Genomic DNA, 26,980 nt, shown 5'->3' with positions numbered 1-26,980 from the left:
CTAGAAGGACCCTGCGCTCATCTGAGGACACTCTTCTGGTTAGCCCGCGCTACCGCATGACCACCCTCGGTGGACGTGCTTTCCCAACTACCCTACCGGCAGCTTGGAATAAGTTACCACTAGGCTTACGGAAGGAACCGAATCTACTGCCTTTTAGGCGAATGTTAAAAACTGTGCTTTTTCGAGAAGCGTGGGGTTTGATATTATTTGGTTGCCTGTTTTCTGTAACGATCAGTTTTCGAGTACAAGCGCTTAGAGACCAATCGGTGATAATGCGCTATACAAATGGAATAAATAAATAAATAAATAAATAAAAGAGAGGCAACAAAACAGAGTATTCTTATGAAAATTAGTTCATTGAATATCCAGAGGAAATAAAACAAGTAGATTCTTGTGGTGTTGTGCATTCTCTTTCGTCTTCATTTCATTTATATTTCTTATTGTTCCCTATATTATATGTTGGTAGTGAGAATCTAGTCTTTCATTGGTTCTATGACCTATGTCATAGTAGTTCTATCTTTGTTTGTATTTGCTATACATGAAAGTTGAAGATGATATCCTGGGCCCTCAGGACTGTTACTTCGTGCTCAATAAACTTCAAGAAAAGACTTCCCATTTGTCCAATCTTTACAATTGGCGACAAGCTTGGGATCGTTCTGTTCACCTCGACTACTTTATGGAGATACTTCTTTGCGTGTGAATATCTCAAGCTGCTTCGTTTTGATTCCAGAAACTTTCACTGCTCCACGTATTCATTTTTTTTTACAGAGGGCCCATGGTTCCTGTTTGGATGTCAGTTTTGTTTCCATTCCAATATAAATAAGAGGTCTATTTATTTATTTTTCTTCCCGTGTGCGCATTACCTCTCGCGCCGCATTCGCTCGAGCTTTCCCTTGCTCGCGACTATTGGTGTTTCGACTCTGACGCTTTCTATCTCCGCACATGCTCAAGCGTATGGTTGCTCGCTGTGCCATCTGCTACGGATCAATTGTTTTCGCTTCCTCACCGCTGGAGTGCGTTTTGGCTCGCGGTGCCTTCAACTTAAATCATCTTTATTTTTAAACAGTCTCTTCTAGCTTCTCAGTAATACACCGCCAGATTCGAGATTTGTGCCTTCAAATATTTTATGTATTGGCTCACCTGTTTCATCGCATGCTGATTGCTCTACTTCACGCTGATTTATAATCCCTACTTCTTGAAGCATTCTCCACAGACACACTACATCTTTCTGACGACTTCGGATGTTTTTCTGAGCACTTCCTCCCATTGAGTTCTACTGTGGTGCACTTCCTTCCATCGAGTTCTACTGTGGTTTCCTGCACTGGTGTACATCGTGTTTCTGTTTCACAGCACTCGTGTGGACACTTGTGGTTATTCCATAAAAAAAGAAGAGAATAACTTTATTAGTCATGGGAATGTATGTTATGTTTCTATTGGATTTTATTTAAAAATCATTTCTTTCTTCCATTTATTTTTTTGTTCTTTCTCTTTTTGTCTTGGCCTCCTCTTTTCTTAATTATTCTTCCATTTTATATTTCAAATTTTCTTCTTCTTGCTAATTTATTTATTTCAGTGTCATTATGCAGACTGTTACTCCTCCTAACCCATTTTTACAAGATCCAGGTGAACCTCCTTTGAAATGGAGGTTATGGTACAGATTTTTTATAAATATCTAGGTGCAATTGATGGTTTGAAGTTTAAACCGGACAGAAAACGCAGTCTTTTGTATTATTACCTAGGTGTGGAGGGACAAAACGTGTTTGATCATTTACCTCAGTACACTGGCAGTGATAGTGGAGACAATAATGAATTTCAAATGGCGGTAAAACAACTAAGCACTTACTTTGAAAGCCAAATCAATTTAGTAGTTCATAGACACAAATTTTTCACACGGGTTCAAGCCCCCAATGAATCCATTGATTCATAATGTTACTGCTCCTAAAATGTTGGCTGGTTATTGTGATTTTGAGAATTTCACATCTCAACTTATTAGAGACCAAATTGTTTTCAGATGTTATTGAAAGAAAATTCAACAAAAACTTTTGTCTTGCAAAAATCCATCGTTAGATGAAGCTATTGATATAGCGAAAAGCATTGAGAGTTCACAACTTGATGCTATACAGTTGGAGAATCCCACACCTTCTACTAGCATAGCTGTTGTTAATTCAGACACCAAATCCAATTTTTACAATTCTAAAAGCGCAAACTCTGGTAACTCTATTTTCAGAGGTGGTACAATGTTTTAGATGTGGATCACCTTCCCATGTATCTAATTTTAAGAACTGTCCCGCAGTTTCACAAGAGTGTTTTAAGTGTAAAAAAATTGAAAATTTTGGTATAGTCTGCAGAGGTGGCAAACGATTTCCTATAAGATATGTTCAAGAGTGCTCTGCGCAAGATGATCAAGCCATTGTTGAGAAGAAAGTTGAAGAACTTTGTTATGTGTTGATTGTGTTGAAATCAACAGCGTTCAGTCCAGTGAAAAGATAAGTGATCCTTTAGTACACATTGAAATTGATGGTTGTGGCAACGAGTCTTGGTCCCACAAGGTCTTATTACCCCCTGGTGTTATTACTACTGCATTTGAAGGGAGCAGAATCGAATTGAGTGGATTTTTCTGGGCTAATATCAAATATGAGACCAAAACTATACATGGCAAGGTGTATGTAGCCTTTAAAGGTATCAATGTTTTGGATGTATTAAAATCGGATGTTGTACTGAAACAGGTCATGGAATTCTTTGTTACTGGTTGGCCCAAAGAAAAATCCATTGATGTGGATTTACAGCCTTATTGCAAAATAGCTGATGAACTTTCAATTGAGAATAATTTACTGGTCAGGGGTGGGAGATTAATTCCTCCAAAATGTTTTAGACTCAAAATTCTTGAAACTGCTCATTTGGGTCATTTAGGTAGGACTGTCACTAAGCGTAACATTCACAATGATTTTTGGTGGCCCAGCATTGATCGAGAAGTAGAGGTTTTAGTCGGAGAATGTGTACAATGTTCTTATAGTGACAAATTTATTTATTTTATTTATTTATTTAGATTTATATAGCGCATTATCACCCAGGGGTCTCTAAGCGCTTGTCGAAACGTACACACAGAATGGTCCTGCAGCAAAGCGACCTTGAATCGAGCCCCATGCCTCCCGGAAGAGCACCGTTTTAAGCATCCCCCTAAAGGGCAGGAGGCTTGGGGCCCGATGTAGGTCACCAATTACCGGTCGCTAACGGCCGATTTCGACCGTTACAGACCGGTATTTGGGATTTGACATGAACGTAGGCTTAATTTACAGAATCGGTAAATTAACCGATTCTGTAAAATACCGAATCGGTAAAATTCGGTATTCTAGAGTCGGTAAATCAGATTTACCTACATCTGGGCCTTGGTTCTTTGCGCAAATGTATTGGCAAATTGTTCCAGGCCACTGGAATCGCGTTTGAGAATGCACGTCCACCCATGGTAACAAGTCTGAAACGTGGACGTGCCAAAAGGGTGGCATCAGTTGAGCGGAGCGCCCGACTGGGAATATAAGGAACCAGACGCGCTTTAATGTAACTTGGCGCGTTACCATATAGGGCTGTGTGCGTGATACAGAGTCCTTTAAACATTACTCTTTGTCTGATTGGTAGCCAGTGTAATTTACGCAGTAGTGGTGTCGCATGTGTCCTCCTTGGTTCTTTAAATATCAGTCTAGCTGCGTCATTCATGACTGTTTTTAGTCTAGTCAATTGATGCTGGGGAAGGCCAGCATACAATGAGTTGCCATAATCTAGGCGTGACAGAATCATGGCTGATATGGCGCGCCTCAATGTTGTTGGAGACAAAAGATGAGAGATTTTCCAGAGTTGTCTTAAAAGGCCTACACACGTTCGACGACTGAAGACACTTGCTTCATCATAGTCAATTTGCCATTTATGTGGATACCCAGGCTTTTCACATCCGCTGCTGGTTCTGGTCTCATCACGGTTCCCCTGTGTCTAGTCCTGTTTCTTGTCCGGACCAAGTGTGGCAAAGAGTAGCCATTGATTTTCTTGGGCCTTTTCATGTGTTACCCAATAATATGAAATATTTTATTGTGTTGTTGGATCATCTCTCTAGATGGGTGGAAGTTAGGGTTGTGTCTGAGCCTAATACTAGATCAGTTATTTGTTTTCTGCAAGATGTGTTTAGTAGGGAAGGTACACCTGTGGAATTGTTATCAGATAATGGTGTTCAATTTACTTCATCTAGCATGCAGGAATTTTTAGCCAAAACTGGTGTGAAACATTTGCGTACCCCGCTTTATCATCCTCAGGCCAATGCAAAGGTTGAAAGATTCAACCGTGTTCTGGTTGAGTGCATCCAGAGTGCTGTTAAGTCCAGAATGGATTGTGAAACTGCGGTAAGAGATATTGTTTGGGCTTATAGGACCACACCTCATTCAATTTCTGGCTCTATTCCATTTGAGTTGATGGGAGGCAGGAAAGCAAGATCTACTTTGAATCCTTTTTGGAAAAACAAAGCCTTGGGGGATAGTTGCAATGACTCAGAAGAGTCTTGTAGAGCGAAGTCAGCGAGTGATCTGTTTAATCTTAAAAGATGTGAAAAAGAAACTGATCAGTGTAAAAAAAGAAGGGTTGTGACTTTTTCTGTTGGTGAATGGGTGCATGTCAAGGAACCTCTGTTGTTGCAAAAGGGATCTTCAAAATACAGGGAGCCTGTTTGTATTGATGAGATTAAAGGCCATGCGGTGAGGTTGAGTAAAGGACAGTGGTGGGACATGTCTTGTTTGGCCAAATCTACTAGTCATTCTTATACTAATGCAAAAAAAGTATGCAATGTGTATCTGCCAATAGTTCGGCGGAGTGTCAGAAGAAAAATGTTACCTAAGAAATGTAATGATTTTATCACTATGTAGTATAATGGGTTTTTTAAATTTTTTTTTTTTATAAAGATGATGAGATATGTGGTGGCTCAAATTAAGCACAGTCGAAATGTAAAATTGCGAAATGTAAAACATCTGTAAATGTGAAGTAATTTGAAATTGGTGGCCAAAAAATAAGTTTGTGTCCTCAGATCAATTTGTGAGAGCAGTTTAAGTGCATCAAACAGAATATACAGTGGCTGATGAGTGGCCTCACCTGAATTTATAAAACCTTCAACCTTCCCATTAAAATTTGATGAATGCTTGTATCTGTATTTGTTTGTGGTTCAAATCATTAAAATGTCTAATCAAGGGTCCCTGGTTTCCAGTAATGATTCAGTGGTGGTCCCAGGATTTCAATAATGATTCAGTGGGGGTGCCCGTGTTACAGTGATGCATAAGTGGGGGTCCACAGAAGTCCAAAGGTTAACAACCACTGGACTAGGGAATTTCCTGGCACCCCATGAGCATAAACATTAGAACACAAATGATTAGGTTTTTATAGACATGGCAGTAATAAAGGATCATGTGACAAAACTGAAACAAAGAAGCTGTGTAGGTGCATAAACTGAACTCTTGGGAAATTGAATCCACCTTCAAACTGCTATAAAAATGTGCATTTTCAAGGCTGAGCAAAATATTCAAGAATTCCACATCTCCTGTGCCAGGCATGGAGTGGGGCTTTACATGTTAGAGATGAGCACAACTTAGTAGAATTGGTTAACATTGATCTTAAATATGGCTACAGGCATTAGAGCTACACCAAGGCAATATTTTTACTCCCACAGAAACATGTTTCACAATTCTTCATTTTTGGGATTTTTGTGAACAAAAATATATATTTATGGATTGAATGTACCTGCCTTGTCTTGTGTTGCTTCTTTAACTTAATGGTATATGTATATAGATATATCAAAATTCCACAGTTTACTTCATAGCAGGCACGCACTCAGGGGTTAGGATCTTTGAAAAAAGTTTTATTCCAAGGTTACATTGGAATAAAACTTTTTTCAAAGATCGTATCCCCTGAGTGCACGACTGCTTTGAAGCAAACTGTGGAATTTTGATTAATTTCGATGGCTTGGGTTCGCCGTCTCTTTGTGCCACCTGACGAGGGAGCCTATCCTGGCAGGACTCTCCTGGATGTATGGGTATATATATATATATATATATACAATGATGTGCATACATTTATGAGAGACCAAACACTTTCTAGAAGCACATCTCTCCTTGTAGAAAAGAAACACACATTCCACAGTTGCTAATGTAGCTGCTTTATTCCACTATATTGTGCACCAAACGCGTTTTAGTGTACAACAGCCTTGTTCACAGGTAAAGAGTGCAACCCTCACCACCAATCCTAAAAGTAACAAAATGTGTCATGAGCATCCCCAAATGGCTCCAGTGGAAAACTTCAAAAACAAAATGCATAAATGGCGGCTATTTTGTAAGTACACCCAATGCAGTAGCACCAAGGCATAAGTTGGGAGGCCACAGACATTCCAGCATGAAACCCAATTGGTTATTCAAAATAATGATTAATATTAATATACAGTACATTAATCATAATTTCTAAATTAAAGCAACATACTCTTTCCAAAGTAAAATAAATTGTCTATCAATCTGTCCATCTCCCTTGCATTTTACAGGTTGCCTCAGATGTGTGAATACTAAAATCTAGTAAATGTAATTGCAGAAAACAATACGTAAATAGAAAACCAGGAATAAAAACGAAAACAAAAATATAAAATTCATATATCAGTGTCATATTCCGACAGAAAATAATACCTACTTGTTCAAAATGAGCACCAGAGGACTGTATCTATTGGCCAATGACCATGGAGATATATACTTAACCTGCAAATTATGCCCAAGTGGACAAGGTCCATCAACATAACTTACAAGAAGATATAACCCCATATTCTAATGCAAATTTAAACCCAAATTGAATACAGGAAGCAAAAACAACAAGCATTTACAATGCAATGGTCTCGTCTTTGTTAAAGTTAGAGCTATTGGCATTGCTCATGACATTATTTTTGTTTTTAAAACATATAAATAAATGGCATTGTCATTTAAAATGCCAATAGCTTAATCTCTCGCAAATGCGAGACCTATTGCATTTGCACCCACACACACGCACAGAGCCACACACACGCACCCACCCACACACACAGAGCCACACACTGAGCCACACACACAGAGCCACACATACACACAGAGCCACAGCCACACAGAGCCACACACAGAGCCACACACACAGAACCACACACACAGACAGAGCCACACACACACACAGACAGAACCACACACACACACACACAGACAGAGCCACACACACACACACAGACATAGCCACACACACACACACAGACAGAGCCACACACACAGACAGAGCCACACACACAGAGCCACACAGAGACACAGACACACAGAGCCCAACACACACACACAGAGCCCAACACACACACACAGAGCCCAACACACACACACACAGAGCCCAACACACACACACACAGAGCCCAACACACACACACACAGAGCCCAACACACACACACACAGAGCCACACACACACTCAGAGCCACACACACACACTCAGAGCTACACACAGAGCCACACACAGAGCCACACACACAGACAGAGCCGCACACACACTCAGAGCCGCACACACACACTCAGAGCCGCACACACACACTCAGAGCCACACACACACTCACTCAGAGCCACACACACACACACTCAGAGCCACACACACACTCAGAGCCACACACACACTCAGAGCCACACACACACTCAGAGCCACACACACACTCAGCGCCACACACACACTCAGCGCCACACACACACTCCGCGCCACACACACACTCCGCGCCACACACACACTCCGCGCCACACACACACTCCTCGCCACACACACACTCAGCGCCACACACGCACAAACACACACACACACACACACACTTGCCCCCAACGTTGGAGTTGCCTGCGCGCTTGCAGTACAACTGTGAAAATGGGCACCGGGGAAGGAAGACATGGGCCCCTCTGGGTTCTTTAACAATACTTAGGCCCTTCTCTGGGGCTCTTTACAAAACCTGCGCAAACGTTGGAGCGGCTGGGTTAACATGGGCTAAATCGGGGAGGGTGCTAGGCCATTCGTAAAGGGAGGTTGTTTTCCATGGTTGCGGATGAGCGTGTCCCGCAGAGATACAGAGGCTCCCCTTCTCTCACTTATACCCCGCGCCCCACCCCCACCCCCACCCAACAAAGAATTACGAGACAGAGGATTGACTCACCGGCTCTCTGGGGGCTCCTCGCAGGGGGTGAAAATGGGGGTAGTGAAAGTACTGGGTGAAAGTATTCAGAGGTAAACCAAGCCACGCGGCATCACTCCTTTTCTAAGGTGTGAAGTCCTGTTAAACTTCATCTGTATCTCTTGGCGCAGATTTATTTTTCACTTCACGGCACAACAGCCTCGAGGCGCATGCCCTGGTAGGGAAAAAAGAGCGTCATCTCATCCTGCACACTCACCCTCCCCTCGGGAGCGGCGAAGGAGGCGAGTGCCATTGTCCACCGGCCCACCCAAAACCCAATCCAAACCCCCCATCTGTCCAACAAGCGTAACCCCCTCCGAGCCACAGAGTAGAATATTAATGAGGCCCATTTATCAGACATATGCCCCTAAATTATGTAGACAGGAAAAGTGATACAAGCGTTTAGCTGCATGTGCTTCTGTCGGCAACACGATCCACAGACGGACACCGGCGCAGCTCCCTTCAGAAATACTAACAGGTGCCTGCTCACCTTTGGGATGCCAGATTTTTCCTTTTCCCCCAACATTTCTTTTTCAATCATTGACTATATTTTCAACAATAAAAGAGAAGTCTTGCTGTGTTTAATTTTATTTCCTCCATAAGCCTGACATGGAGAGAGGGCCTGGCACTCCCTGCCTTTCTTTGAAGGGGTGCCCGTGAGGCACTACTCGCTGAGCCCCAGTTATTTTCACGCCTCTTTCCTTGTATAGCTTCATCCTGTAACAAGAATGCAGATTTCAGAGCCCGACTCAGAAACACCGAATAATTGTTCAATGGCGCGTGCCAAGCTTTAAACAGCATCTCGGTGACCTCGGCCCCGATACTAATCCAGGGGTTATTTCCGCCGTGAGCCGGGCGTAGGCTTTAATTTCATGATTACGTGTCATTTGAGTGTGCGATCCTTGCTGTTAGATGGCTGCAGTACTTAATCTGGAACCGGAGCCCTGTTGCTCGAGTCAGCGGGCTCCACTTGTCCGGCCGCTGTCACGCTGTTATCACAGCCCTCTCAGACTGTCGGGGTAATATATAAGCAGCCTTTAAAGCCTACTGATGTGAAATGCATGAATAATGTAAAATATCTTTGGGAAGGATAGCGCTGCTGCTGTGCACTAGGGTGGGAAGGTACCGCCGGACCATGCCAATATGTGGTAGTGGGTAGTAGCTAAGCATGGGTGGAAAATCCGTTCCGCTCGCGGATTTTCGGTAAATTCGCAATCCGCGAACGCTCGCGAATTTACCGAAAATCCGCAAATTCGCACGCAGCGGATTTTTTTTTCTTGGTGATACAATTTTGCGGCATGCGGTGTAAGTTCGCAATTGCGAACATGTAGGTGCGGTGGGCAGCAACAATCTCCCACTCGCGAAATTACAAAATTTGCAATTCTGCACAAGAAATCCACTAGCAAGCAGCATAGACCTTCTGAAAATGATGATTTTTATCAGAATAACTCCTCAGGTTGACATTTGCCTGCCCTTTTTTGGATTTGAGGCCTTTTGACTTTCTTTGGATCACTTTTGGATTAGAAATAAACTTTCACAAGTAAGTTTTTTGGCATTACATTTGCTGTTCTGCAGATAAACGAGTTTTGCTAAACTGAAAGCACTCAGCAGCAGGTGCAAAAGTTCAAATTCAGCATTAGTAACCATTCCCTGTAGTGCTTCCTGACTGGGGCCCCTCCAGAGTTCAGTTGCTAGTTGCAACAATTGTATGACCCTGCTCTGACCCTCACAGCCGGATCATAGAATAGCTACAAGTAGGCCACAAAGGTCCTGGAAAAAAAAATTGCACTGCAACAGAAAGCAAATTACAGATAAGGAAGCAGGTGCAGACTGGAATTTTAAAACAGTGACACATTAATAAATCAACCCCAAATTAATTCATGTCAGTTGCAGCAGGGAAGGTGTGCTTGCTTTTTCCCCCCATAATCTACAGTCAATCCTCAGTCAGTGCTGTCGACTTTGGAGCTGGGGCACCAGGTCCGTATGAACTGCTCATGTGTGTTCTCTGGAGGATGCTTGGACGGCTATAGCTCGGCGGGTGAGGCTCGGTGGCTCACCGGGGCGTGCTCGCCCGCGGCAGACCTACAGACCAGGGTTCTGTCCCGGTGGTGCAAGAGCGCTTCACAATAGGAACAGCAATGATACAGGAGGAGGAAATTATAAGTGAACAAATTAGAAAAGCAAATGTTTCGTTTCAGGAGGCATTACACGGCCATGAACCTCGGACCACGCCATGAACACCACCATCTTCCTCCGAGGTCATGCAGAAATGGCTCGGAGAAACGCCCCGTCATTTTCAGACTGGGGGCGTGTTTTTCTTTCTCTCCTCTTCCCATTGGCTGGAATGTAAAATTCCAGCCAATGGGAAGAGGATAAAAAGAACCTAAAAGACACGCCCCCGAATCCAAAAAAGACAGGGCTTAAATGGACAGACAAACCTCTTCTCCAATGGCTGGCCAGCATTTAGGAGGCCAGCCAATGTGAAGAGGGGCGGGTTTAAGCCCCATACTCTAGAACATAAAATCTTACCAGCGAGACTGCGCAAGCGCAGCCTTCACAGGCCTAGACCTAAAAATGAAGTTAAGAAATCTTTTCCTTAGCTTTAGAAGAAACTCTGCCCTTATTTTCACCAATTCCACTAGCACTGCGTTACATAAAAAAATGATTCTACACATTATAAAAACACACTTGCACAAGCAATATAAGAAAAAAGGAGCACCAGGTCATCATTTAAACAATACTGTACAAGCAGAAAAAAATATCAGCAAAGAATTCTACGTAATTGGACATTTAGTTCCCCATCAATGTTCAACCTATTAGGGGCTTTACTATCTAGTTCAAGGATGTACCTGGATTTCAGACGTCTGAATAAATGTGTTTTTCAGCCCCTATTTTTGTTTAACATCTGTGAGGGACAGATGTTACTGATTGCAGTCTTGCTAAGTCTGCCTTTCAAGGCCTCCCTCTTCCATATGTCACTCTAGGATAATCTTCAACAACCAAACTATCTTCACTCATTAGAATTTGGAAGTGCTTCCCCAGAATATGTCTCACATTTCTGGCCTTATGGTTGTAGATAGTGATGAATCTCAAGGTACTTGAATTTGAGGCCGAGGTGACTGGCCTGGAGATAAGCAATTCTTTGCTGTGAACCTGCTGTACCCGGGTAAGCCCTCTCTTTAAATTTTGCCAGCATGTTGTTGCATTCCTGTTTGGAAGCTTTCTCCATGCTACAATTCCGACAGGCCTGTAAGAGTTAACCATATGGAATGCTGTATATAAGTCCCCTGGGGTGACTACTCTGGGCATGTAAGAGTGTTGCCTGCCATGGCCTTTCTGAACAATCTAGTAGTTAGCCTGTTGCTTTCGACCTCTACTGGTTTAAGAACTCAATATCTGCTCTAATTGTGTGGCTAGTGAATTTGTGATTCAAGTTATTGGCATTGAGCTTCTCACAAAGCTTCTCCACAAATTTCGTGGCTTTGAAGTTGCTGCATTTCCACACCACAAATAAATCATCAATCTATCTTATCCAAGTGACCATGTGAGTATTGAATTCTTCCAGGTCACTGACCACCTATTCTTCCCACCAATCCAAAAAGAGGTTGGCAAAACTTGGGGCAAAACAAACTCCCATCGCAATGCCCTGAACTGGCCTAAAATACTTGTCTGCAAACACAAAGAAATTGTTATACAGGCAAAACCAAATCATTTCTACAATCATTTCAGTGTGGAAAAAAAATTACACAGATCTCACTGAAAGGGAAAGCCTGCATGCATGAATCCCATCCTCCTGGCTAATGCTGATATGTAGACTGCCTACGTCTAGGGTAAGCAACAAATAATCAACCTCACAATATATGTCATCAATACAGGCGGGAAAATCTCGACTGTCCTCAATGTAAGATGGTTAAAGCAGTGACAAATGGATGACGGAAGTAAACAATATACTTTGAAGTGTTCTCAACAGACACTTCCTAGAGGATTCTATTGGCTTACCTCGGGGTTGATGGCATCCTTATGAGTCTTAGGGAGCAGATAGAAAAGGGGAATTTTAGGGTTTTTGCCATACAGAAATGTGGATTCCTCCAATTCAATAAGCCCACGTTCTCTCCACTTCATTAGCTTTTCATGGTATCACATTCTTTTGTACCATCTCAACACTTTTGTTGTTCAATTGGTTGTAACCTTCCTTCAGATACATATCTTTGGATAAGATGGCCAAATTGCCACCTTTATCTAATTGCCTTATAACATTACTGGCATCTGTCTGTAGGTTCCTAATAGCCTGTCTTTCACTCTGAGTCAGGTTGTCACCTTGCCATTTACTTGTTTAAGACAATTTCTTGAAGTCTTGTACCTCAACTTTTTCAAAAGTATCGATAGCATCATGGGAAATGGTAGAAATGAAAGACGATTTGGCCTTAAATTCATTGACCACCCTGATCCAAATTGATACCCATACATGCTAAATTGAAAAATGTATCCCCTCTGTTCTCACTCTCCGGGTCCAATTGTGTTAAAGTAATCAATACATCAACATCACTGATGCTAGGATTGCTGGTGCTGCCTACCCGAGTCTTTGAGGTAGGATAATCACCCCTTAGGTGTACCAGTTGTGTAATTTGAATAATATAGATCAATGCTTTTCTGAGCATAATTGAATGTGTCTGTGGGACAGAAATATAAACCTAATTTCAATACATTTAATTCAGTTCTGAATAATGTTCGATAAGAGAAATTGACCACATTGATAGTTTCGTCCATTGCTGTCCCCTTGTTGTTCCCATTGGGGGCATGTGTTTGTTGTGACTTCCTCTTCCTGTTTTCTGCTGCCTGTGCCTTTACCTCTCCCTCTTCCTCCTCTCCTTTCCCCCAGTCTTTTTGCCATTGTTATAGATTGTTCTCCTGGTTTATTAATCTGAATTCCTCCCAAATATTTTGACTTTTGATAGAGCTTTAATCCAACTTCCACGTGGCTCCTTCTTCCGATAGATTACTCTCACTGTATTCACTGTTGGATTCAATACCCGTGCTCACTTGTTCTTTATCTGATGGAGCTTGATTCTGTAGCATTCTCTTGTCCTTTTTCAAGTTATAATATTTTCTACTAAAAGTGAGTTCCTTCCCCATTTGACAGTCTTTATGATCTCTCTAAACTCCCTCTGTTTCTTCATTTTGATCTCTTATTACTTATTCACTCTTTTAATAATTTCCCTTATAAAATTTACCAAGGATTCTTTACTTTCAAGTTGTTGTAATTCCAGCATTAAGGTGGCAATTTCTTCCATGGTCTCATTATGTTCCCACTATGCATATTTAATCAAAACTTTCAGCATTACATTAGATAGGTTTTCAGCATTCATATATATATGTTAATGTCTTTCTTTTGATGCACATGCATGTATTGGTGAATATACTGGTACAAGGTTTTGTCTGTGATTTGTATACCTGCCATGAGGACAATGCACCAACTTGTCCAGTGGTAACCTATAGAAGGTGCAGGTCTTTGTAAGATGGCTGTTGACCTCAACAAACCTTATGGATGCAGGAATTTATCAATCTGCTGGTTCTGCTTTATTTCCCCAACAGCGCCTCTCTGGAGGGACCACCGTATCGGGGACAATCATAGCTGCACACAAAGCTGGGATCAACATCTTTGTGACAGGTGGAATTGGAGGAGTCCATCGTGGTGCGGAGACAAGTAAGCGCTGTTTTTGCCCTTCTTTTGTGCAGCTGACCCTCCAAACAGTGTTCCTCTCTTTAACATTCTCTCAATCCAATTTCTGACTATCTATGACATGGGGATGGAGTCTTACGTGCTCGATGTGGATGCACTTATTGGGGAGGGTATAAAACTTTGCTAGGAGTGAGACAGGTGTTAAGACTGCAGAAAAAAACGAGCTGTTGGAGAAAGTCAGGTTGACTTTTTAGAGTCTGGATTGCCACATGCTGAGGAGGACACTAGGCCTGGGTGAAAACTGCACCTCGCTAAGCGGAGTTCCGCAAGTGGCAGAATGTGTTACGTCATGCCGTTCACACTGATTTTTCATGCCGGGTGTATGTCCCGCCCTGTAAAATCAGCAGGAACGGCACCACATGCAGCACCACGTGCTGCTTCTTTCTGCCACTTGAGTAGAGGTACTACTCGAGCGGCAGCTTCCTCAATGAGCGGTAGCGACCATCTGCGACCACCCGTGTAGAGAAATGTCGGCGGGAGGTGGTCTGGAGTAAGATTTTCCTCGCTCGCGCTCAGCAACTTTACGGTGGCAAGCACAAGGTAGGGAAAAAACTCCCCTCCGCTGAGTTTTTCAGAACTCTGCGCACTGCGATGACTGGGAAAAGCTCTGCAAACTCCGCTAGCGCATAAAAATTTCACACCCTGGCTGAACTACGGAGCGGCCATCTTAGTGAGAGGTAATTGGTAGCGGTCTAGGCTCCAGTATAAAGGCAGGGAGTGTGTGCCATCGTGAGACTCTGCTGTCCTCCTGAGGCGGAAGCCGGGAGATGTACTGTATGCCTGATTGTGAAAATACTTTGTTTAACTTTGCTAAATTGCCGTATTTTTAACTTCACTCACCCCGCAACTAATCCTCATTCAGCCGAGTTAGGTGCTGAGTCTGACGGATACTGAGGCGGATGAACTACGGAGCGGCCATCTTAGGGGGAGGTAATTGGTAGCGGTCTAGGCTCCAGTATAAAGACAAATGGACATGCCTCTGGGCAGCGGACGCGATCAGCGGGCGCACCTCCGTCGGGCCGAAGTCAAGCCAAAGTCCAGCCCTTCTGTGCCCGTCCACGCCGCGGCCGGGCCGAGGGCCGGACACGCTGCTGAGCCAATTGCTAAACTTCAATTGACTAGAGAGCTCATACTGTCACTTAATAAACAGCCCAATCCCTGCCATCAGGCTCTTAATGTAGATACCTGGGTAGGCCCAATTTGCTGCTATCAGTGCAAACAGGTACTAGAGCCCTATCAAAGAACAAAGGGAAAAGGGGCACCTAAGAGCCTACTCGGGGGACTTATAAACGCAAGATCTATGTGTAAAAATGCACTGCACATCTATGATCTAATAGTAGAGGGGGAACTTGATTGTCTCTTCATCACTGAGACATGGTTAAAAGAGTGGTGTAACCCTGACAGTGTGCATGCTCTCCCCCCAGGGTATTCAATCCAAAGGATGGATAGACCGGAACAACGTGGTGGAGGCCTGGCGATTATTTATCAGGATACTATGCCATGCACTATCACGGAGCTAGCAGACATTAAAGGAGCGGAAAGCATTGATTTCTGCTTTCAGGTTCATGATTCCTTTACTTTCGCAGGGGCACTAGTCTACCGCCAACCGGGTCAGCAAAATCAGTTTCTTGGGGAAGTACTTAGTAACCTAACGCTTAGGTTCTCAAACTTTACGCTATTAGGAGACTTGAATCTTCACCTGTATGATGTTACTGATCCAGGGGTAATCTGTTTCAGAGACATTTTGAATGTCCTTGGTCTAACCCTTCTCACCCTAGATTCTACCCACAAAGCGGGACACATACTGGACTGCATTAGTTCTAATTTAGACACAATCAAAGTAGAGCCCCCTCTGACGCAAACCTGGTCAGACCACAAATTCATTGCTTTCAACTTTTTAGTAGAAAGCAGTATTGTTCGAAAAAGCACAGTGAAAACCAGCCGAGTGAATAAACCCTGTTGGGAAAAAATTATAGAGCACCCTGATTTTTTAAAATGGACCAATGAGCATAAACCCACCTTGACGGGGAATACAATAATAGACAATCAGCGATTTGGGGAATGAATTGGGGAAATTGGTAAACGGATGGAGCCATCAGGCTCAGACACAAGACCCCACTGTAAGAAACAATCTGCACCCTGGTTCACTAGGACCTTAAAAGAAAAACAAGTTGAAGTGAGAATACTCGAACGCAGATGGCGTCGTAACTATGATAGCAGGGAACTCAGTCTGTATAAAACGGCGAGGAGACACTATCATGCCCTTATCAAACGGGCGAAGGTTGACTTCTACACAGCTGCCATTGAAGCTACTAAAAAGAAGCAGAAGTAGATTTTTCGAATTGTAAACATTTTTAGGAATCCCGCCATCTCAGACGCTGTGCAACTCTATTTCCAATTACTTTGAGCATAAGGTACATGATATTACTAAAGACTTTCCCCCCTTTGAGCCATTTGCCCCTGATGAAGCTACCATGGCTGACACAAATATGGCCATTATGACGACTTTTCTTCCGATGAGTCTGGAGGAATCCCATCTAGCTATATCCTCAATCAAATCTGGGTCTCCTTTTGATCCTTGCCCTCCGGTACTGTTGCAGGCCATGGTAGACACGGCTAATCCCATCATACACAGTATCATCAACTCTTCTCTCCTTTCTGTGGAGATTCCATCAGAATGGAAACTCGCAGCGGTAAAACCTCTTCAGAAGAAACAATTGTCAGATCCTACGGCCCTGTCCAATCTACGGCCCATATCACTCCTCCCAGCACTTTGTAAATTAGCAGAAACATTTGTGAATAGGCAACTCACTGCATTTTTGGAACACAATAATATATTACACACCAATCAAACGGGTTTTAGAGCCCAGCATTCTACTGAGTCCGCCCTTTTGTTTACGACTGAAATTCTAAGGGCTGCTATGGGTCAGGGCAAGAAGGCTGTCCTGATCTTTTTAGATTTATCTGCAGCCTTCGATACGGTCTCTCATGCTATCCTTTTAGATCACCAGGCAACATCTGGCATAGCAGGAACCGTATTGGAGTGGCTTAGGAATTTCTTGACCCACAGACGTCAAGTGACCACTCTAGGACAATTTTGTTCAGAGGAAAAAGCGTTGATGACTGGGGTACCACAGGGCTCCAGTCTGAGCCCAACGCTCTTTAATCTTTATATGGTCCCCCTGATAAAACTAATCTCGTCCTTTAAGATCAGCACTATTGCGTATGCTGATGATACGCAGCTGATCTTAGTCCTTGATAAGGACATGTAAAACGCAGAACAAAACCTCAAAAATTGTCTATCAACCACCTTCACGTGGATGAGAAATAATCACCTGAAATGTAATTCAGGTAAAACAGAAATCCTGCCATTTGGACTTCATAATCTCTGGCAGTGATTGGCTCCAGGGCTTGGAATAAACTCCCCTTTCATCTTCGTCAGATTTCATCAGAACAGTGTTTCAGGAATTCTCTTAAGACCTGGATATACACCCTCACGGATACAGTGTGCAAAGCACTGATGTGAATGCTAAACACTCTTTGGACAGTACAGTTGCCGATCACCCTTACATCAATCTCTGATCCAAAGCGCCAAGATGCTCCCTCGAGTGATAGCGCGCTATAGAAATGCAGTATTACATTACATTACATTACATAAACACATCATGGGCACAAGCCTCAAGGGGCAAAGGCAGGTGTCCCTCCAATGTTCGCCAAGGTCTTACAAAAAAAACTAGAGACACTCTCTGGCACTGGTGCCATAGGCACCCTGGCTGTCAAGGGGTTAATACATTTGGCGTGCTCTGTAACAGGTATTGGGTCTTACTTGCTGGTGTGGGGAATTGCTCAATTGGTTGACTATAGCATGGGACTCAATTCTGGAAGGGGAGCCTTTCCTTCTTATAATCAGATCCTCGCAGCTTCCACTTCATCCATTCTTTTTTTTCAGTTTAGAAAGCTTTATTGAATAAAAATATACAACGTAAAACATCATTACAAAAGTAAATGATACCAAAGAGAAATGAGACATCTGATAAACAAGAATGATTAAACTTCAAAACCCCAGTGGAGAGGTAAATAACTATACCAATGAACACAGCTTTGTGGGTATTTTCATAGGGGGAAAGGGGGAAAAAGAAGAATAGGGGGAAAGGAAAGGAAAGGAGGGCAACTTAGAATGCAAATTCAATACCTATAATTACGAATAATGAGAAGAAAAGGAAAGAACCATAAAACTATTCAAGGAGTATGTCTAGAGAGAAAATCGGTTAAAGGAAGCCATAACAGGTCTCTTTTGATTAGTAATGGTGCAGTGGTAGCATAAGCACGATCAAGTCTGTGGTGATGACCTAACAAATTCCACCAAGCATTATATGCAATTTTAGAGGTATCTTTCCAGTTGGCAGTGATGATCTGAAATGAAATTGCTATGAAAAGGTCAATACATTTACGAACATTGCACTGAACATTACATAGGGGAGAGGAACCACCCAAATAAATATGAGCAATCTCAAAGGGAACATCAGTAGACAAAATAATATTGAGTGTAGACCAAATACGGGACCAAAGGGCTTTGACCACTGGGCAATGAACAAACATATGAAGATGGTCACTATGGTCGCAAGGGCAAGACCAACACTTTTTTGAGTCTAATAATTTCAATTTATATAGGTCAGAAGGTGTGAAATAAAGCCTATTAAAAAAGAAATAAAATGTCTGTGTGGTGCTGGCCGAGCGAGAAACAGTGTGTATTTTAGATTCGAAAGAATCCCAAACGGGTAGGGAAAAATCTTGGCCCATATCCATTTCCCACAGGAGTTCTAGTTTAGATTTAATCCTCTTGGTAGGGGAATGTGAGAGTAGCTTGTAAATAGCCGAAGCTCTAAAGGGAAGAGAAAAGTCAGGTGGAGAAGGAAGTGCATCAGTGGAAGAGGGAATGTTCTGAAGAATAGTGGAAAAAAGGGTATGTGTAAGTAAAAGAAAATGAGTAGAATGTGTGTTGGAAAGATTAAAAGAGTCGCATAGATCTTGGAGAGTTCATAAAGAGTTACCTTTGAGTAAATGGTCATAGGTAATAATGCCTTTATCAATCCATTCTTTCCAGAAGAGCGCTCTGTTGTTGATCTTGAGGAATTTATTAGATCGGAGTCAGCGTATGAAGGTTTGAAGAACAGAGAAAAGAACGAAAAAGTGAAAGTGATAATGCTTAAAAATAGGATTTATGAATCTTTTAGGAGGTTGAGATAGGCGGGTAGGTGTAAGGAATGAGAAGGGAGCAAGTTGTGCAAGTTTGATAGAGCTACAAGCCGTTAAAGGGGAAGGAGACAAATCTGTAAGGAAAGGCCAAATCTGTTTAAGAGTATATGCTGAATGAAAACGGGAGATATTAGGAAAGTTAACACCACCAAAATCCTTGGGTTGTTGGAGACGAGAAAGGGAAACCCTTGCTTTACGATTATTCCATAAAAATGTTGTTAAAAGGCGATTAATGATTTTAAACAAATAGTGGGGAAGGGAGATAGAAGCATAGAAAGGTAAAAATTTACAATAGGGAGTAACATCATTTTAATAGTCGCCAGTCTGCCCACCAAGAAAGAAACAGGGGGGACCAACATTCTATGAGTAAGGAGATTTTTTTAAGTATGTCCGAATGATTAATTTTAATGGTTTCTCTAATGGTATTAGTATAGAGAATACCTTAACATTTGATGAATCCAGGATTCCAGGATCCAGATCCCTCAAACATATGGGAAAGGCAAAACTTGTTAAGGGGAAGGACCTCAGATTTATCAATATTAAGTTTATAACCGGATACCAAGGAATAATCATGGAGTAAAGAGAAAAGTGCAGCTAATGAAACAGTAGGATTGGAAATGTAAAGTAAAATATCATCCGCATAAGCAGTGAATTTGATTTCAACATCCTTATAGACAAATCCGGAGTATGAGGAAGAAATTCTTATTTTTTCCAAAAAAGGTTCTAGAGCAAGAATAAAGAGAAGAGGGCAAAGAGGGCATCCTTGCCTGGTTCCTCTTTGAAGGGAGAAGTAATCTGATTGCGCCCCATTAACCCAAATAGAAGTTTTAGGATCAGAATATAGCAATTGGATATATTTAAGAATGGGGGGACTAAAACCATGCCATCTAAGTGCTCCGAACATAAAGTCCCAATTTACTCGATCAAAAGCTTTTTCAGCATCTGAGGTGATAGCAGCGATGGGAGAAACCATCATTGCAGCAAGATGAATAATATTGAGAAGGGTTCTTGAGTTGTCAGTAATAGACCTGCCTTTAACAAAACCAGATTAATATATGTTCACTAAATCGGGGATAACTATTAATACGGATAGCCAAAAGTTTTGCATATATTTTACAATCTGTATTTATAAGAGAAATGGGCCTATGATTTTTGCAGAGGAAGGGATCTTTATTTTTTTTAGGAAGTAAACAAAGCATTGCATGCCTAAAGGAACCTTTGGATTCACCTGTGGAAAGGAAATGATTAATTAAAGTGAGTAGGTAAGGTATTAAAACTGTTTTAAAATGAAGAAAAAAGCGCACCGTAAAACCATCCGGGCCAGGGGTCTTGTCCTTGGGAAGAAGAGAGAGCACAGCAACAATCTCCTTCTCTGAAATAGGATCGTCAAGGGAGGAAAGATCAACAGGTTTATTAGGGGACTTAGGGATAGATTGAAAAAAAGAGTCAATTTGCTCAGGGGAGGGGTTAGATTCAGGTGTGTAAAGGGAAGAATAATATTGGACAAAACAATCAAGAATCTTAGCATCCAAAGATTGAGAAACTCCCTGAGAATCTTTAATGACAACGGGCCCGATTCAGAGAACTAACTTAAGACAAAATCCGAAACTTACTACTTTTGGTATTCACAGAAGTTAGGATTTTGTCTTAAGACAGACTTAAGACAGAGTTAATTTAGGATTCTGTCTTAAGACTGTCTTAAGCCTGTCTTAAGACAAATTTCTAACTTCTGTGAATACCAAAAGTATGAAGTTTAGGAATTTGTCTTAAGTTAGTTCTGTGAATCGGGCCTAAAAATCTTAGATTTCTGTTTTTTTATTTTAAAATAATTTGCAAGTGATTTGCCTGCTTTATTACGTCCACCGTATATTTTGGCGTTAAATTTAAGAAGGTGGTTAGAGGCGGAGTCCCAGGAATGTTTATTGTATTGCATTTTAGCTTTAATAAGGGAGGATAAAGAGTCAGGAGAATTAGTAGTGAAATAGAGGTGCTCAAGATCCTTAATGTGTTTAAGAATGTGGGATGCTTGGCTGAAGGCCTTTTTCTTTTTACGAGATACAAAGTCAATAACACAACCTCGAGCAGCGGCCTTGAAGGCATCCCTAAGAAAATGAAAATCTGAGGCAGTGTTTAGATTGTTACGAAAAAATTCATCCATAAAAAGTGTAAAATGATCAGTGAAGTGGGGATCAAGAAGTAATGAGTTATTGAAACGCCAGCCACAAGAAGCAGAAATGGGGGAAGGATAATCCATATCTAAGATGACGGGGGCGTGATCTGAAATAAGAATAGAACCTATTTCTGAATGAGTCATAAATTGAAAGGCGTGGTGTGAGAAAGATGTAGTCAATGCGGGAGTGTGATGCATGTACTGGAGAAAAAAAAGAGAATTCTAATGAATCAGGATGAGATATTCTCCACAAGTCAATTAGGCCTCTAGAGGAGATGGATTTGTGAAATGATTTTTGCATTTTATTGGGGACATATCGTACCTGTGACTTACGATCCAAAAAGGGATCCATAAATTGGTTACAATCACCACCCACAATCAAATCCTCAATAACATGAGAGGAGAGAAGTAAAGAAAAATTATTCCAGAAGGATAAATCTACATCATTGGGACCACAAACATTACAAAAGGAAAGATGAACATTGTTCACAATACTATCTAGAAACAACCATCTACCATTAGAATCAGAAATTTCATTTTGAACTTGAACAGACAAAGATTTATGAAATAGAATAACACCATTTTTGTTATTGACAGCCGAGGAGCAAAAGGCTTCTCCTACCCATTGTTTACGTAGCGAAGATATGTCCTGTAAAGAAAGATGTGTTTCCTGTAGCAGAGCTACTTGACATTTCAAACGAGCCAAATGAGACAAAATACGTTGCTTTTAACATGGTTTCAAAGGCCCTTCACATTCCATGAAATAATGCGGAGACCACTCATAGTAAGAAATGAAGATAGAGTAGGAAAAAAAGCGTAGACCAGTTAAGAGAGAAGAAAAAAACGGAGGAAAAGATTGAATAAACAATTAAAAAGAGGAAAATGTACAGTATAACAATGGGATAGAAAAAATACATTTGTGACCACCACAGATGTAAGATCCAGAATACAACAGAAAGGCGATAGAAATCAGAGAGGCAGAGTGCCAGGAAAAAAGAAGAGAATAAAAAAAGGTAATTAAAAAGACTGTTGCCAAGGAAAAAGAAGTGGAGGGAAGTAAAATTATCACCGAAATGCAAGAAAATAAGGAAGTTGGAGGGAAAGTATGGAGGACTATGTACTGAAGAGAAAAGAAAAAAAAGAAGGGAAGGGAAGAGGAGGAGGAAGAAGAGAGAAAGGGGAAGAAAAACGGGAACAAGAGCTCCCATAATATTAAAGAAAGAGGAGATGACAAAAAGCTGAGAGGCTTTTGCCATAATGCACAAAAAAAGGAGAACAAGCAATGAAAGAGGAGGGGGGGCGGAAAGGAGAAACCAAGACAGCCACATCACTGGGGGGGAACAGGGCAGAATCGACAGTATACTGTGAGGTAATATGAAGGAAATAAACAAACCTAGACGAGATAAGGAGAAAAGCATAACTACAATACACTAAGGATATAGAACACAATGTAAAAGGGGAGCTTACCAGGATAAATGAGTAGACATCCACGGGGTGTATCAAGCAGACAAATACGAAGAATACACACAGGAAGGAATCCACAAAACCTCAATAAAGAATGGATCTGAAACAAACAAGAAAACAAGGAGCGTTAAGCCTTAGTACAACATGGGATCAGAGAACCAAAGGGAAAAACAGAAGGGAACCTAGAACATCGTAAAAAGAAATTGTTAACGTTTGCTCAGTGCCATCTGCTCCTCCCGGTGGGTGTGGATGAACTTCCGGAGGTCAGCAGGATCATCAAAAGAGAAAGATCTGTCTTTATAGGTTACTTTGAAGAAGCAGGGATGTACGAGACCATAAAGGTCATTCATCGACTTCAAAGCTGTCCTCAGATCCAAAATCTCTTTGCGTCTCTTGGCAGTTTGTTTAGAGACGTCTTGGCTGAAAAAAAATGTATGTCCTGACCAGAACATCTGTTTGTGCTGCTTGGCCGCATTCAAAATAGTCATTAAATCAGAGTACAACAAAAAATATGCAATGATGCCTCTTGGTTTGCCAGCTGAGGATGCATATTGAGGTTCTAATCTGTGATCCCTCTGGATATTAAAGTCGACAGTTTTTGGGAAACCAGCAATCTGTAAGACCTGAGTTTTCAAGAAGAGAATCCTCTAAGACCCCTCTGAACCTTCGGGAATACCATAAATTGGTAGGTTGTTACGACGATTCCGATTTTCCAAATCCTCTGTAGATTTCTTCAGTAGGTTAACTTCCTTGGTAAGAGCGTCAACTTTCGCAATAACATCCTGAGCATCACTCACTTTTTGTTCAACATCAGATAAACGAACATCCAGGCCAGAACATTTCTCTTCAATACTTTGAAGAGTGGTAGTCGTATCTGAAATAAATGAGCGGATAAGACGCAGTTCATCCATGATATCCTCTAACGTAATAGGGAGAGGAGATTTGGTTGGAGAAGAAGGGTCTTTTTTCTGACGCTTGCTAGCGCTAGTGGGAGATTCCTTGCGACCACCAGAAACAGCCCCAGAGTCGCCATGCACTTTATTTGCTTGTGTAAGATCCATCATGAAGAAATAGTGTTAGTCTTTAGAAAGAAAAGTGACAATGGCAGAGTAAAGAAATCAATGAAGAGCAGCACAGAGGTGAAAGGGGGCACTGAAAACAAGTAACAGTTTTTAACTGCCGAAGCATATATTGGTAAAATGTTCTCAAAAAACCACAAAAAGAATGTTTTTAGAGTAAATTCAAATATTGGCCGAATAGTGCTCAAAAAGCCAAGTAACAATCACACATTTAGAAGAAGAAGAGCGCTGACAACCATGAGTGATGGCTTCATCAATAATGTGAGGCACAACTACAGCCATAAAAAAGATAACAGCATATAGCGAAGTGTCGGCATGATGAGCTATAAGGCCCAGCAGATAAATTAAATCAGCTGTGTGCCTTCCAGAGAGAAACCTTATTGCACAGCCTGCAAATTATGAAAGGACTGTTGAAAAGCCATCAATTAAATGAATAAACATGCCTTTTTTAAGGAAAACACCATAACAACACAACTGCCAATACTGGACTTTGCTTCCTACTATTTCTACTAACCTTTATGAGTGAAACATACCGGTCCGGTTTTTTAAATTTTCGTCACTTTATTTTCTTAAATCATTTTCTTAGCAATGAAATCAAGATAGCACTCATGTTTTTGTGCATGTACAAACAAATATGAGACAATACATTTCAAGAAAAAACTAGGGGAGTTAGAGGGTTACTAGCTTGGCTCGCCCTCCAGTCACTAAAGTCACAAAAAAGGTTTCTGTTTCCAGATACCTGAGAGCCTTGCTAGAGGAAAGGACAGCCACTACTCAATGGGGTTGGCTGTTGGGATAGTGTCTAGTGTATAACAAAGGAAAAAATTTTCCTTTTTTAGGTGTCCCCTCACTCACCGGGGTTGCCCCACGGTGACATGCTTCATCATTGGGGCCATCCCAGTCCTCTACGGGCTGGGGCGTGCTACGACTTGCGGAGTTACGTAGGAGCACTTAAAAGGCGTGGCGTGGCGGGACTGTATGTGCACTGGCTAGAGACAAAAAAGATCCTGAATACAGACAACCCCCATGCCACCAAAATCCAGATGTGGAGGCGTTACATCGATGACGTCATCCTCATCTGGAATGGAAATGAGCAGGAGGCAGATGTGTTCCTAAACTGGCTGAATCTCCAGGACCCTTTCCTGAAGTTCACCTCCACAATGAGCCGTGAACATATAGTTTTCCTAGACCTAAACATTAAGGCAGAAAAAGGGACACTAATAACTACGACACATTTTAAGCCAACGTCTAGGAATTGCCTACTTAGCTTTGAGAGCTTCCACCCACGCCAACTCCGTGAAAACCTGCCATTTGGGCAGTTTCTGAGACTAAGAAGGAACTGTTCAGAGAAATGTGACTATGAAATGCAGGCCAAGGAACTTTGCGACAAATTATATCAGAGACAGTACCCGAAAAAGATTGTTCAGAAAGCTAAGAAAAGGGCATCAAATAACCACAGGGATGCATTGTTGGAGTCCAAACCTAAGGAACCACCATCAAATCCATCCGAAAAAAGGCCCATCTGCATTACTACGTATACAGTAGCTTCACAACAGGTGACCAAGATTGTGAAAAAACATTGGAGAACTCTGAATAGCGGGGGTCTTAACATCACCCAACCAATGTTCAGTCATCGGAAAGGGAAAAACCTGAAGGACTTGATGGTACACACACGCCCTAGATCTATGGAAGGCCCAGTCCGACGTCTGCACCCCTTACCAGCTGGACACCATCCATGTTCCAACTGCAGCGTGTGCCACCTGACTGAAACCACCAAACAGGTGATTTGTAATACAAGCCTCAAATGGGAGTTAAGACAGTTTTCAAACTGCAATACATCAGGAGTTGTCTACATGATTACATGTGTGTGCAATTTGCATTATATTGGAATGACAACCAGAAAGGTTAACACCAGAATGGTTGAACATCGCAGCAATTTTAGGTGTAAACACTCGAACACCAAAATGACAACACACTTTTTGGAAAAAGCACACACACCCAACGATATGCGCTGGGTAGTGCTGGAAACCCAACCAGCCCATGCTGATATGGAAAAGAAACTATTAGAAAAGGAGCAACGTTGGGTGTTTAGACTTCGCTCCCATATCGTGGGATTGAATGATGACATTCCCTGGGGACAGTTTACATGAAAGACACATGTAAACATTATAAAATCAGACCCATTACGTGTGAAAATCACGAAGTCTCATAAATATAGTTCCTAACATCTTTATGGCAATAACTGTACAATACGGGATGAACTATTATCCTGTGTCACTGGAAGTTTTTGATCCCTTGTTAAAATACTGTATTTTACCAGCTAAAAACTACCATGGGATACTGGTGACACTCCAAACTCATCGGATGGGTAGCATGAGCGAGTCAGTTCCATCGGTACAATTTTGAACTAATTTCCACTTTTTCAAACACGGCGGGCAAAAACCCTGATAATATGGCAAGTACTCTGTATATCACCCTAAATTTATCTAGAGGTGTCGTATTGCAATAATAGTCACATTAGACACTTTATCACGACTTTGAACGAAGATCGACACCCCTAAGATGGCCACCACGTAGGCGGGGCACGGGTAGAGAAGCACACGCTCTAGCGTGCGCGAAGGGCGTTCCCACGCCAGCGCTGGGATACCGCGAATGGCATCAGCATTTAAACAACACGGAACCTCCAGTCCGATAACATCCGGACCGGAGGGAGAAAGAGTAGGTGCCTGAATACAGGAGGTAACCAGAGCACAAGTAAGTGGTATAGGGCGCGAAGGAATGCCGATTTTGGAAACGGAGCAAATGCCTAGAAAACGAGCAGTACTGGGTGAATTAATAAACTCCATTTCTTTCTCATCAGAGTTGCGAGGATACCGATACCCCTCCGACTCCATGGGGCCCAGTTAGGTCTCATAAAAAAGTATGTATGAGTGTGTAAGACAGATGAATGTATGGGTGTGACACTGCGAAAGGTGTTTTGTTAAAAACCACGTTCGAAAATGCACGAAATCAATCACGTTTTTGTGCATGAAAACAAGCACGGCCAATGAG

General features: G+C 41.9%; 1 protein-coding gene across 1 annotated transcript in view; it reads left to right on the top strand.

Moving 5' to 3' along the window:
• Positions 1 to 26,980, top strand: part of LOC147734768 (uncharacterized) — a 265,703-nt gene that overhangs the window by 83,761 nt on the left and 154,962 nt on the right. Inside the window, exon 5 of the mRNA XM_086953050.1 lies at positions 13,813 to 13,924. Within this exon, the coding sequence (XP_086809176.1) occupies positions 13,813 to 13,924 (112 nt within the window). The remainder of the gene's footprint in view (positions 1 to 13,812; positions 13,925 to 26,980) is intronic.

This window comes from Lissotriton vulgaris, chromosome 1_2 (assembly GCF_964263255.1).
Source record: "Lissotriton vulgaris chromosome 1_2, aLisVul1.2, whole genome shotgun sequence".
In the NCBI taxonomy this organism is placed as follows: domain Eukaryota; kingdom Metazoa; phylum Chordata; class Amphibia; order Caudata; family Salamandridae; genus Lissotriton; species Lissotriton vulgaris.
The sequence above is the reverse complement of the archived record's forward strand: the minus strand, read 5'-3'. Positions and strand labels throughout refer to the sequence as shown.